The following is a 14,108-nucleotide window of genomic DNA, read 5'->3' as shown; positions in this document are numbered from 1 at the left end:
ATCAATGAATAGATCCTCCAGACAGAAAATTAACAAGAAACAGCACCTAAATGACACAGCAACTGGATTTAATTGAAATCTTCAGAACCTTTCGCCCAAAGCAGCAGAATATACTGTATTTCCCCACGTATAAGACACACTTAAAAAAAATTGGGTCTCAACATTGGGTGCATCTTATACAGTGGTTGCAGATTTTTCAACTTGCATTTCCAGCTTTTTCGTGCTTGTTTTTACATTCATTGTTGAGGACAGTGATTCGTCATCAGACACCAATGACAACAAGCTAATGGATGGGAGTTTTTTTATTTTATTTTATTTTATTTATTCATTTTTAGAGAGGAGAGAGAGAGGGAGAGAGAGAGATAGAGAGGGAGAAAGAGAGGAGGGGGGAGGAGCTGGAAGCATCAACTCCCATATGTGCCTTGACCAGGCAAGCCCAGGGTTTCAAACCGGCGACCTCAGCATTTCCAGGTCGATGCTTTATCCACAGCGCCACCACAGGTCAGGCTGGATGGGAGTTTTGACAGTGATGAGGAGTTGTATGAATTTTATGATGAATAAAACTTGAGTTCAATAACTTTATGTCATACATACATACTTTTTCAAATTTGGGGCACCAAAATTAAGGTGTGTCTTATACATGGGGTCGTTTTATATGGGGAAATATGGTATATTCCTTTCAAGTGCTCATGGTACATTCTCTAGGATAGATCATATGTTAGGACATAAAACAAGTCTCAATAAATTTAAGAGGATTGAAATCATATCAGGCATCTTCTCTGATCACCATGGCATGAAACAAGAAATCAACTACAAGAGAAAAACTGAAAAACATTCAAACACTTGGAGGCTAAATACCATGTTATTAAATAATGAACAGGTTAACAATGAGATCAGGAAGAAATAAAAAATTCCCTTGAAACAAATGACAGTGAAAATACAACAACTCAAAATCTGTGGGACATAGCAAAAGCAGTCCTGAGAGGGAAGTTCATAGCATTACAGTCATACCTTGAGAAGAAAAAACTCAAACAACTTAACCCTGTATCTAAACAAACTAGAAAAAGAACAACAAAAAAAGCCCACAGGAAGTAGAAGGAAGGAAATAATAAATATCAAAGTCGAAATAAATGACATAGAGGCTAAAAAAAACAATACAAACTATCAATGAAACCAAGAGCTGGTTCTTTGAAAAGGTAAACAAGATTGATAACCCCTTAACCAGACTCATCAAAAAAAACAGAGAGAGGCCTCAAATAAATAAAATTAGAAATGAAAGTGGAGAAGTAACAACTGACACCGCAGAAATACAAAGGATTGTAAGAAAATACTATGAAGATCTATAGGCCAAAAAATTAGACAACCTAAGTGAAATGGATCAATTCGTAGAAATATACAATCTTCCAAACTCAATCTAGAAGCATCAAAAAAACTAAACAAACCAATTACAACATATGAAATTGAAACATTAATCAAAATATTCCCTGCAAACAAAAGTCCTGGACCAGATTGCTTCACAGGCAAATTTTTATCAAATATTCAAGAAGAACTAACAGCTATTCTTCTCAAGCTATTTCAAAATATTCAAGAGGAGGGAAGACTTCCAAGCTCCTTTTATAAGGCAAGTATTATCCTCATTCCAAAACCAGGTAAAGACACTACAAAGAAAGAAAAGTATAGGCCAAATTGGAAAAGAAGTAAAACCTGTCATTATTTGCTGATGACATGATACTGTACATAGAAAATCCTAAAGTCTCAATCAAAAACCTACTAGACCTGATAAATGAATTTTTTTTTTTTGTATTTTTCTGAAGCTGGAAACAGGGAGAGATAGACTCCCGCATGCGCCCGACAGGGATCCACCCGGCACGCCCACCAGGGGCTATGCTCTGCCCACCAGGGGGCGATGCTCTGCCCCTCCGGGGCATCACTCTACCGCGACCAGAGCCACTCTAGCGCCTGGGGCAGAGGCCAAGGAGCCGTCCCCAGCGCCCGGGCCATCTTTGCTCCAATGGAGCCTCGGCTGCGGGAGGGGAAGAGAGAGACAGAGAGGAAGGAGAGGGGGAGGGGTGGAGAAGCAGATGGGTGCTTCTCCTATGTGCCCTGGCCGGGAATCGAAACCGGGACCTCTGCACTCTAGGCCAACGCTTTACCACTGAGCCAACCAGCCAGGGCCTTGATAAATGAATTTGGCAAGGTGGCAGGACATAGAAATATCCAGAAATCAGTGGTATTTTTTTTTAATTTTTTTTTTATTTATTCATTTTAGAGAGGAGAGGGAGAGACAAAGAAAGAGAGAGAGAGAGAGGAGAGACAGAGAGAGAGAAGGGGGGAGGAGCTGGAAGCATCAACTCTCATATGTGCCTTGACCGGGCAAGCCCAGGTTTTCGAACCGGCGACCTCAGCATTTCCAGGTCGACGCTTTATCCACTGCGCCACCACAGGTCAGGCCTTTTTTTTTTTTTTTTTTTTTTTTTTTTTTTTTAACAGAGACAGAGAGGGTCAGAGAGAGGGATAGATAGGGACAGACAGACAGGAACGAAGAGAGATGAGAAGCATCAATCATCAGTTTTTCGTTGTGGCACTTTAGTTGTTCATTGATTGCTTCCTCATATGTACCTTGACCGTGGGGCTACAGCAGACCGAGTAACCCCTTGCTCAAGCCAGTGACCTTGGGTCCAAGCTGGTGAGCTTTGCTCAAACCAGATGAGCTCGCACTCAAGCTGGCGACCTCGGGGTCTCGAACCTGGGTCCTCCGCATCCCAGTCTGACGCTCTATCCACTGCGCCACCGCCTGGTCAGGCATCAGTGGTATTTTTATACACCAACAATCAACTGTCAGAAAGGGAAAATAAGGAAACATGCCCCTTCACTATTGCAACAAAAAAATAAAGTACCCAGGAATAAATTTAACCAAGGAGGTAAAAGACTTGTACTCAGAAAATTATAAGACACTGAAAAAAAGAAATCAAGAAAGAAGCAAACAAGCAGATGCATATAACGTGTTCATGGATAGGAAGAATAAACATCATTAAAATGTCTATGTTACCAAAATCAATCTATAAATTCAATGCAATTCCTATTAAAATATCAATGGCATACTTCAAAGATATAGAACAAATATTCCAAATATTTATATGGAACCAAAAAAGAACATGAATAGCCTCAGCAATCTTGAAAATGAATAATAAAGTAAGAAGTGTCACACTTCCTGATATCAAGTTACACTACTAGGCCACAGTAATCAAAACAGCTTGGTACTGGCATAAGAACAGGTATATAGATCATTGAAACAGAACAAAGAACCCAGAAATAAATCCCCACCTTTATGGTCACAACTGATATTTGACAAAGGAAGTAAGAGCATATACAGTGGAGTAAAAACAGCTTCTTTAATAAATGGTATTGGGAAAATTGGTCTGGCACATACAAAAAAATGAAACTAGATCATTAACTTACACCATTCACAAAAATAAACTCAAAATGGGTAAAAGACTTAAAGGTAAGTCAAAAAACCATAAACATCTTAGGAGAAAACATAGGCAGTAAACTCTCTGATATCTCTCATAGCAATATTTTTGCCAATACATCTCTAGGGGCAAGTGAAATAAAGGACAAAATAAACAAATGGGACTATATCAAACTAAAGAGCTTTTGCATAGCAAAAGACACCATTAACAAAACAAAAGACCACCCATATAATGGGAACATATTCACCAATACATGTGATAAGAGGTTAATAACCAAAATTTATAAAGGACTTTTAAAACTTAACACCAGGAAGGTAAACAATCCAATTAAAAAGAGGGCAAAAGAGCCTGACCCAGTGGTGGCCAAGCGGACAGAATGTTGAACAGGGATGCGAAGGACCCAGGTATGAAACCTCAAGGTTGCCAGCATGAGTGTGGGCTCATCTGGTTTGAGCAAAGCTCACCAGCTTGAGCCCAGGGTCACTGGCTTGAGCAAGGTGCCACTTGGTCTTGCTGTACCCCCCAGTCAAGGCACTTTTGAGAAAGCAATCAATGAGCAACTAAGTGGTGTTTAAAACACTCAATAAAATGGGTATAGAAGGAAAGTACCTCAACATAATAAGGTCTATATGACAAACCATCAGCTAATATCATATTAAATGGTGTAAAACTGAAGGCCTTCTCTCTAAAATCAGGAACAAGACAAGGCTTCCCACTCTCTCCACTCTTATTCAACATAGTTCTGGAAGTCTTAGGTAGAGCAACCAGGCAAGAGAAAGAAATAAAACACATCTATATCAGGGGAAAAAAAAGAAAAGGTATCACTTTTTGCTGTTGACATAATCCTGTATATAAGAAACACCAAAGACTCCACCAAAAAACATTTAGAAACAATAAACTAATACAGTAAAGTCGCAGGATACAAAATCAGTATACAAAAGGCTACTGCTTTCCTATATAACGACGATAAAACTTTGGAAAATAAACTCAAAAGACATAATCTTTCATAACTGCAACAACAACAAAAAAATGCCTATGAATAAACTTAACAAAGCATGTGAAAGTCCTATATACTAAAAAATACAAACTATTATTGAAAAAAATTGAAAAAGACACAAATGAAAAAATATTCCATGTTCATGGATTGGAAGAATCAACACAGTTAAACTAACCATATAGCTCAAAGCAATACACAAATTTAATTCAATTCCCATTGAAATACTAATGCCATTTTTTAAAGAAATAGAAAAAAAATCACCAGCTTTGTATGGAATTATAAAAAATCCTGAGCAAATGCAATCCTGAAAAAAAAAAAATGAAGCCAAAGGTATTACAATACCTGACTTCAAATTATACTACAGAGCCACGATAATCAAAACAGCATGGACATTGGACTAAACTTAGAGGACTCTTCAACCAAGGAACACTGAAGAAGCCACACCGAGACTGGTAGGAAAAGCGGAAACGTGGAGAGGGCTGCCCAGCTCCCCGAAGCGAACGGCAGCAGGGAGAGACTCGCGTGGCGGGAACTTAGTGTATCCCAAGGTTCTCTTTACCATGCCACAGTCGCAGAGCTCCAGGGAAAAGCTACCTGGTCTCATCTCTCCAGGCAGAGGGGAACAGAAGCTCCATATTCACGCATGCTGCAAATGGCTTCTCCAGTCTACCTGAATCATTACCAGCTAGAAGCAGCAGTCACTGGTACTTGGACATGAGCTGCAAAGTATAGAATAGTGACAACAATTCCAGTGCCATGCAGACTTTTCCTGGAGGTGGACTTTTCCTGGACTCCTGCTCCCTGTGACAGATCCTACAGACTGAACTGTGGTTGGGTTGCATTTTTCAGGGATTTGACATGGTGATGGGGCCAACTTGGACTTGGTGAACATGTTAAGGACACTACTCTTGTATGGATTCTTGCTGTATTGGCCAAGAGTTTGCTTAAAGGCTTTAATCACTGTAAAAAAAAAATAGAAGGCTGGATAAAGAAGATGGGGCACATATACACCATGGTATACTAGTCAGCTAGAAGAAATGATGACATCGGATCACTTACAGCGGATTGGTGGAATCTTGATAACATTATGCGGAGCGAAATAAGCGAATCAGAAAAAAACAAGAACTGCAGGAGTCCATACATTGGTAGGACATAAAAGTGAGACTAAGAGACATGGACAGGAGTGTGGTGGTTACGGGGGGTGGGGGGAGGGAAGGAGGGAGGAGGGGAAGGGGAGGGGTACAAAGAAAACTGGATAGAGGGTGACGGAGGACGATCTCTCTTTGGGTGATAAGTATGCAACAGAACTAAATGACAAAATAACCTGGAAATGTTTTCTTTGAATATATGTACCCTGATTTATTGATGTCACCCCATTTAAATAAAAATTTATTAAAAAAAAAAAAAAAAGATTTCCTGATGGAAATTCTCCACTTACCCACACAGTACTTTCCTATAGTGGCATTTTTCAAATGCTATCCTGTTGAACATTAATTTCATAAATATATGCTAAATAATTTTTGAGAAAAAAATTTAATGAAAATGAAAACAAAAACAAAAAAACAGCATGGTACTGGCAGAAAAATAAGCACACAGACCAACAAAACAGAGTCAAGAGCCCAGAAATAAAACCACATATATATATGAACAAAGCATCTTTGACAAAGGAGCCAAAAACACACAATGGAGAAAAGAAAGCCTCTTCAATAAATGGTGCTGGGAAAATTGAAAAGCCACACACAAAAGAATGAAGACTGACTACAGTTTGTCCCCTTCCACAAAAATTAATTCAAAATGGATCAAACATCTAAGTACAAGATCTGAAACAATAAATCATATAGAAGAGAATATAGGTACTAAACTCATGGACCTTGGCTGTAGAGAACAATTTATAAATTTGATCCCCAAAGTCAGGGAAGTAAAGGTAAAAATAAACAAGTGTGACTGTATCAAACTAAAAAGCTTCTGCACAGCAAAAGAAAACAACAACAAAATAAAAAGGCAGCCAACCAAATGGGAGATGTCATTTGCAAACAATATCTTTATTATATGCAGCTTAAGTGTCTCTTTGTCGCCGATAGCTTATTGGTTGCTTGCGTAACTGTACTAGCCAATGGGGTGAAGTTGCCACGGCATTCAAATAGTCCCGCCTTCTGGCATGCCACCTCACAAATTGAGGTTAAAGATTGGAGCAATTATTATGCTGTTAAGAAATCTTAACACCAGAAGGGGTCTTTGCAATGGTACAAGACTAGAGGTTCTCCAATTGAAAAATAATGTCATAATAGCTAAGTCTTTGACTGGCTCCTCTAAAGGTGAAATACATGTCATTCCAAGAATTGATTTGGCTCCATCTCAAACAGGGTTGCCATTTCAATTGAGACGTAGACAATTTTCTGTAAAACTTGCCTTTGCTATGACCATCAGTAAGTCTCAGGGCCAAACGCTTAAGCGTGTTGGCATTTTTTTACCTGAGCCTGTATTTGGACATGGTCAACTTTATGTTACCTGTTCAAGAGTTCGTGAAAGAACGGACGTAAAATTAAAAATATTATAATTGATGGTCCTCTGCAAGGTGAGCTTAAAAATGATGGAAAGATCTACACAAGAAATGTTGTGTACAAAGAGATCTTTGACATGTGAATTAACATTTTATTATTTAAATCACTTTTATTTATTGAGCTAGCGGTGGCTCTTAAGAAATGTACCACCAGTGGTTTCCTTCATTGCACTCTACTTTAAGGAATTAAGCAAGTAGAAGGAGGAAACCCCGTGGGGCAGTAAGCAAAGGGGCGTTCTCGCCGCCTGCCCTGGATAATTCAGTTTGAATTAGCAGACACCTTTGCACAAATCATTTTAATTACAATTTATAATATCTAGAACAGCGGTCATTTCGTATGACCACCGGGTTTTCTAGTCTCCAATAAGGGGTTAATATCCAAAGTATATCAAGAACTCACAAAGCTCAGCAACACACAAACAATCCAATTAAAAAATGGGGAGAGGCCCTGGCCAGTTGGCTCAGTGGTAGAGTGTCGGCCTGGCGTGCAGAAGTCCCGGGTTCGATTCCCGGCCAGGGCAAACAGGAGAAGCGCCCATCTGCTTCTCCACCCCTCCCCCTCTCCTTCCTCTCTGTCTCTCTCTTCCCCTCCCACAGCCGAGGCTCCATTGGAGCAAAAGATGGCCTGGGAGCTGGGGATGGCTCCATGGCCTCTGCCCCAGGCGCTAGAGTGGCTCTGGTCACAACAGAGTGACGCCCCGGATGGGCAGAGCATAGCCCCCTGGTGGGCGTGCCGGGTGGATCCCAGTCGGGCACATGAGGGAGTCTGTCTGACTGCCTCTCTGTTTCCAGCTTCAGAAAAATACTAAAAATAAATAAAAATAAATAAAAATAAAAATGGGGAGAAGACCTGAACAAACACTACCCCCAAGAAGACATACAGATGGCCATCAGATATATGAAAAGCTGTTCATCTTCACTAGCTATACAATAAATGCAAATCAAAACTACATTGAGATACCACTTCACACCAGTCAGATCGGCTATTCTCAACAAGACAGGTAAAAACAAGTGTTGGATATGAGAAATGGTTACTATAAGGAGCCGCAGTGAAGAACTGATGCTTCTAATCTCTCTCCCTTCCCCGCCTGTCTATCCCTATCTCTGTCTCTCTCTCTTTCTCTGTCACTCTTGCTTAAAAACAAAGAACAAAAAAGTGTTGGAGAGGATGTGGAGAAGAAAAATGAACCCTCATTCACTGCTGGTGGGAATGCAAACTAGTACAACTATTATGGAAGAACGTATACCGGTTCCTCAAAAAAGTAAGAATACAACTATCATATGACTCAGCAATCCCTCCACTGGGTATCTACACCCAGAACTCAAAAAACATTGGTAAGTTAAGACACATGCACCCCCATGTTCATCACAGCATTATTCACAGTGGCCAAGACATAGAAACAACCAAAGTGTCCCTCGATAGAGGACTGGATAAAGTAGATGTGGTGCATATATACAATGGATACTACTCAGCCATAAGAAATGATGACATAGTGCCATTTACAACATGGATGGACCTTGAGAACATTCTACTTAGTGAAATAAGTAAATCAGAAAAAGCTAAGAACTAGATGATATCACAGAGGTGGGATATAAAACTGAGACTCTTGAACACAGATAAAAAGCGAAGTGGTTACCAGGGGGAGGGGATGTGAGGGAAGGGTGTTAGGAGGGAGAAAAAAGAAACAGATATATGGTGATGGAAAATTATTTAAGATTGGGTGATGAGTATACAACATAATCACCAGTTCAAAGCTACAGAAACATCTACCTGCAATTTATGTACTCATTGATCAATGTCACTCTGTTAAATTTAATTTCAAAATATAATTTTCAATAAATATTTTCATGATTGAGCTCTTCAATTAAATAAGAGAAAATTCTAAGATTTAGCACAAGTCTATATGAATTCAATTTGATAATCATACAGTAAAGAATTATTTCAAGTAACTTTTAAATACAATATTCTATGGTCCTCAGTGATCTATATTCTAATAATAAGAACTACAAAGAAATCTTAAACTTCCTGTGGTAACTGGGGACAAGAATTTTCAGAAAGCCAAAGTATCCCAATAACATTAGTACAACGTAAATCAAGTCAATAAAAAGACATACAATGTTAAAATCGGCAAATTATTTGAAACTGCACCTTTCTTTGAACCAAGCACTTTATAAACATCTCATCTAATTATCCAATTTACTGTATTTACCAATTATTACTGTCATTTCATATTCCAGGAGAAAACTGAGCCAAACAGAAGTAAATACCTTCCCAAAACCACACAGCAAACAGCAGAACCAGAATCTGGACGTGTACTGTATGAAAGTCTAGAGCTCGTGCTCTGAACCACTAACTGCTGTGAAGGAACAGAGGAGAGCTAAGAGAGGAGCTGGCCACCACAATCGGCTGCAGGGAAAGAAGAAAAGAGAAGCTCTTCTCCTCCGAAGGCAAGACGAACATCATTTGTATCCTAGCCCTTATTCTCCTGTCCCTAAAAGCTCTGCACCCAAACTTCACCAGCAGTTCCAGCTCTAAGTTTGTCCCTAGACTGTTTTCCTGGCCTGTTGCCAACTGTACTGGGTCTATAGTGTCCCCCCAACCCCAAATCCATGTCCATCCAGAACCTCAAAACTTTGTTTGAAAAGAGGGTCTTTGCAGATGATTCAACTTAAGGTGAGTTCATATTGGATATGGTGGGTCCTAAACCAATGACTGCTGTCATTAGAAAGAAAAAACACACAAGCACACACAAATGCCTTGTGCAAATAGTAAATAGAGGCAGAGATTGAACTGATATGTCTATAAGCCAAGACACCACAGGTGGCCAGGGGCCACCAGAAGCTAGGAGAGACGCATGGAGCAGATGCTCCCTCACAGCCTCCAGGAGGAACCAACCTCGCTGAGACCCTGATTCTGGACTTCTAGCCTTTGGAACTGTGAGAGAATGTAATTCTGTTGTATGAAGCCACTCATCTGTGATACTTTGTTATGGCAGCCCTAGGACACCAATACACTGACTTTCGGGGACTTCATCCCACTGACCTCCAAGCAGTTCTCCATCCAAGTGGGCGTCTCAAAAACAAGTGCCTCCATTAGACTTAGGAGGGATTGCAGAGTCTCGTCCAACAGAACCTGAGGGGAAAAAGAGACTCAATCAACTGCAGAGCTATCAGCCCCAACGCCCCTTCTAAACTCTGCGCAGCACTCTGGCTCTCTCTCCCAGGACGCCTTCCTGGAGAAAGGCTGCTCCAAAGGTTTCTCCCTACCTTCCAAGTGCTGCCTGCCCGCCATTCACTTGAACAGATTCCTGTGTTGTTTTCACCAGAGCACAAAGGTCCACCTGCTGTGCACTTTGTCCTGGTGAGCTGGGAGTGTCCCTCCCCCTCCCGACAACATGGCTGCCCCGCCCCCTCCACCCCACTCCCTCACTGGAGCCTATCAGGGACTCTGCCATGGGGAGCAGCCATGACTGAGGGCTGGCCAGGCAGTCTGCAGGGCACCTGAGTCACAAAAGCTAGGACAGTGGGTTTCTCTCTATCGCCCTTGACTGAACTCAGTGGCCTTGCCCAAAACCGTATAAAGAAAGTCGGTGATCTGCCAAGGTGGGCTTCTAAATTAGAGGTAGGGGTCTGCTGGGAGAAACAAAGCAACATTCGTGACAGACCTGGACCACTGAAACTGAAAAGCAAGGGGAAAGAAAAAGAAAGGCCACCCTCCCTGAGTAAAGTACTCAAAGGAATCTACCTCAGCATAAAGCTGTTCTCACTCCGGCACCTGGAATTCACAGCTGGTCCTAAATACACGGAAATCCTGTCAAAATCCCCTCCTCACCCTAACCAGATTTACACATGAGGCTACAACCAAAGAATACCTACCTCAGCCCTTTCTCTGTGCATCAGTCCCTCCTTTGTAACATAAATAAATATGAAATGAAAAAAAGGATCACCAGACATCTGATGAAAAGAAGGCCCAAAATACACAGACCAACTGACAACTGACCTTAAAGAAAACCAAGTTAATGCAGTGTGTACTGTAGAAACCTTGATTTTTAAAATTCTAATTAGTACCTTCAAAAGAATTTAAGAGACTATGGCATCAATAAAATAAGAACCACCAGTCAAAATAAAGGAGCAATCACAGAACATGAGAGAATTTTTAGATTTTAAATATACGACTATAAATTAAAAATGAATCCCTCTTTCTTCCCTCAAGGAAACACTGCAGGTCCTGTAAGAAATGGATCCAGCCCTGGCCGGTTGGCTCAGCGGTAGAGCGTCGGCCTGGCGTGCGGGGGACCCAGGTTCGATTCCTGGCCAGGGCACATAGGAAAAGCGCCCATTTGCTTCTCCACCCCCCCCTTCCTCTCTGCCTCTCTCTTCCCCTCCCGCAGTGCCGCGGACCAGCGCAGCTTCCAAATAACGGTGCGGAATTAAGGAAACACACTTTGTCAGAACAAAACCGATGGGACCGGGAGGACTCCTCAAACTGCCTGGCAGCATCTGAGTGCCTCACAGCCTCAGTTCGCTTTATTATATGGACCTATGCAAATCAAGGACCCTGATACAAAGTTGCACATCAAAGGCTAAGACAGGAACTCTCCCAAGGCAAAAACAGTATACATTAGTGAATTTTACAAACATCTGAAAACAAAGAGTCAGAGGAAGGGTATGTATATTGCTTCCTGCAACCCAAGGAAGGAAGGGGAGTGGGTGCAAACACAGAGCATCAAAGCCAAATATGGAGATGGAGGGGGTAGAACTTAAGCCCCCTGCCAAGCCTTGAATCTATAATGGCTTTTTGCCATTACTGGTCCACAACATATCCCCCTTTTCTTTTTAATTTGTGTGCGGAGATTTGCACTCATCTGATTTTCTAATTTGGAAGCAGACGGAGAAAATACAGAATAAACACAAAATTAGTATAGCCAATGCTAACAGATACCCAAAACAACTATACCAATACATCACAGTGATCAAAGCCTTTGAGCAAACTCTTTAAGCTAATACAACAAGAATCTATAAAAGAGTAATGTCCTTAAAGTGTTCACCAAGTCCAAGTTGGCACCAACACCATTCCAAATCTCTGCAAATGCAACCCAACCCCAGTTCAGTCCATCAAAAATTGTCACAGGAGCAGGAGTCCAGGAAAAGTCCACATTCAGGAGAAGTCCTCATGGCACTGGAATTGCCGTCACACTTCCACACTCTGCAGTTAGCGTCAAAGTCCCAATGACCGCTGCTTCCCAGCTGGCAATGACCCAGGTAGACTGGAAAAGCCATCTGCAGCACGCATGAAGACGGAGCTTCCGTTTTCTTTAAACTGGAAAGATGAACCCAGGGGTCCTATACTGGAGCTTTACAGCCATGGAGTGGTGAGGAGAACCTTGGGATACACCAAGCTGGGTGGCAGAGGTAATTTTGTAAATTGGCAAAAAAGGAAAAAAGGAGCTCTGAATTAGGAGTAGGTCCTAGCCTAAACTATGAGTGGGGCATTGAGGCAGGAGGAATAAAAGAAAGACTGTATATTAATCAAAGCAGCAGAAAACAGGACTATCAATACCCACAACAGAGATCTTCGAGGGAAGAATAAAAAACCTGAATATTCAGGCAAGACCTAGTTAAATGACCCTTGTGTAAATGAGACCAGTCTACCAGCTACTTGGAAGAAATACCCCAGGCTCGTCCACAGTGTCGTAGATGGGGCTGACGGCCCTGGGCACCTTTTAGCCTTCAGTGGCAAATCCCAGTATTCTGGGCAAGGTTAGGTCACAGGTGGATGGAGCAGGGCTGGAAGAGACTGAACCCTCCCTTAGAGGAGCGAGGGGGAAGCCTACCTTCCAGTGTGTCCCTTCTTCCTCACAGCAAAGGCATGTAAGCCTGGCAGGCTTTGGCTTAAATGACCATCCTTTCCACTATTGAAGCAGGGCCCTGATGAAGTTCCAGTTGGAGCGTTGGAGCCTCTGAGGGCGTATGCCAAGAGCTAGTATTTTACCTGATCTCCTTTGGGCTTTTTCGGCCTCTTGGTACCTTAAAAGCCATGCTCAGAAGATCTCGCTGAGGGGCTTGAGAGTCCCTATCTGCCTATATATCTGGAGCTATTCAGAATAGAACAAAACAGTGTCATTAGCTGGAATCAAATAAAAGTAAAAAAAAAGGGTAGTAGTTTGCAGGACAAAAATTTGGGCATCTCTTGTACATCAGCATTCAAGATAAACTGTTTGAAGTAAAAAGCGTAACAGGGTAGACCTGCAGGAGCTCCAGGACATGACTCCCCCCCCCCCTTTCTTTTTATATTATTTACAATTGAATTACACTTTACAATATTTTGACTTCAAATATTGCAAGAAATTCTTGACTTTGTTAACTTTTAACAAAAATAGAGTAAAAGCACCTCCAAACAACATTCCCACACTTATCAAAACACCCCCTTAACATTAATTAACAGGCACTTTAGAGAGTACATATCAAAACTGAAAAATCCCATTGTGATCTTCATTATTCTTCTACAGCAAAAAAATCTTTACACCTTTATTATGTAAATCTATGCTGCTTCAAGCCTTTCACTTGCGGCCTGGAGCAGCCTGGCCAAACCAGCAAGTCTTTTGGATCCAAAATGAGCGTGCTCTACTTATTGCAAACAAAATTATATTTATATAGGGAAATGAAATTATTCCCGTTTTGTTTTCAATACTACAGCCGGCACTTCCAAAACTATTATTATCATTACTTTTCATGTAAGGACTTATTCAGGCCTTATAAACAAAAACACTTAGACATTAAACAAAGACTTCACATACAATCACACAAATCAAGAGTGAAACCCGGGGTTTTAGAGATTGAACTATGGCCTGCTTGATCTTAAGTAGGGCTATCTTAATAGGAACGTAATAAGGATATATACTAAACAGAGATCTCTCTCGAAAAATCTCAAGACGGCCGTATGAGATTTCTATTCAGCAATACCCAAATCAGGCCCCCCTTTCGCCCTCTTTTCAAGCAATGGATCAGGAAAATAAAATGATCTAAAACATTAAAAAAAATTAGATAATAATTGAGAAAGGGAAAAGAGCATAGTAACTCT

General features: G+C 41.2%; 1 protein-coding gene across 1 annotated transcript in view; it reads right to left on the bottom strand.

Annotated features, from left to right (window-relative positions):
* LOC136324997 (maestro heat-like repeat-containing protein family member 1) overlaps nt 1-14,108 on the bottom strand; it is an 88,898-nt gene that overhangs the window by 20,322 nt on the left and 54,468 nt on the right. Inside the window, exons 19-20 of the mRNA XM_066258625.1 lie at nt 10,904-10,933; nt 10,071-10,160 (exon numbers count right to left, since the gene is read on the bottom strand). Coding sequence (XP_066114722.1) covers nt 10,071-10,160; nt 10,904-10,933 — 120 coding nt within the window. The remainder of the gene's footprint in view (nt 1-10,070; nt 10,161-10,903; nt 10,934-14,108) is intronic.

Source organism: Saccopteryx bilineata, chromosome 2 (assembly GCF_036850765.1).
Source record: "Saccopteryx bilineata isolate mSacBil1 chromosome 2, mSacBil1_pri_phased_curated, whole genome shotgun sequence".
Taxonomy (NCBI): domain Eukaryota; kingdom Metazoa; phylum Chordata; class Mammalia; order Chiroptera; family Emballonuridae; genus Saccopteryx; species Saccopteryx bilineata.
The sequence above is the reverse complement of the archived record's forward strand: the minus strand, read 5'-3'. Positions and strand labels throughout refer to the sequence as shown.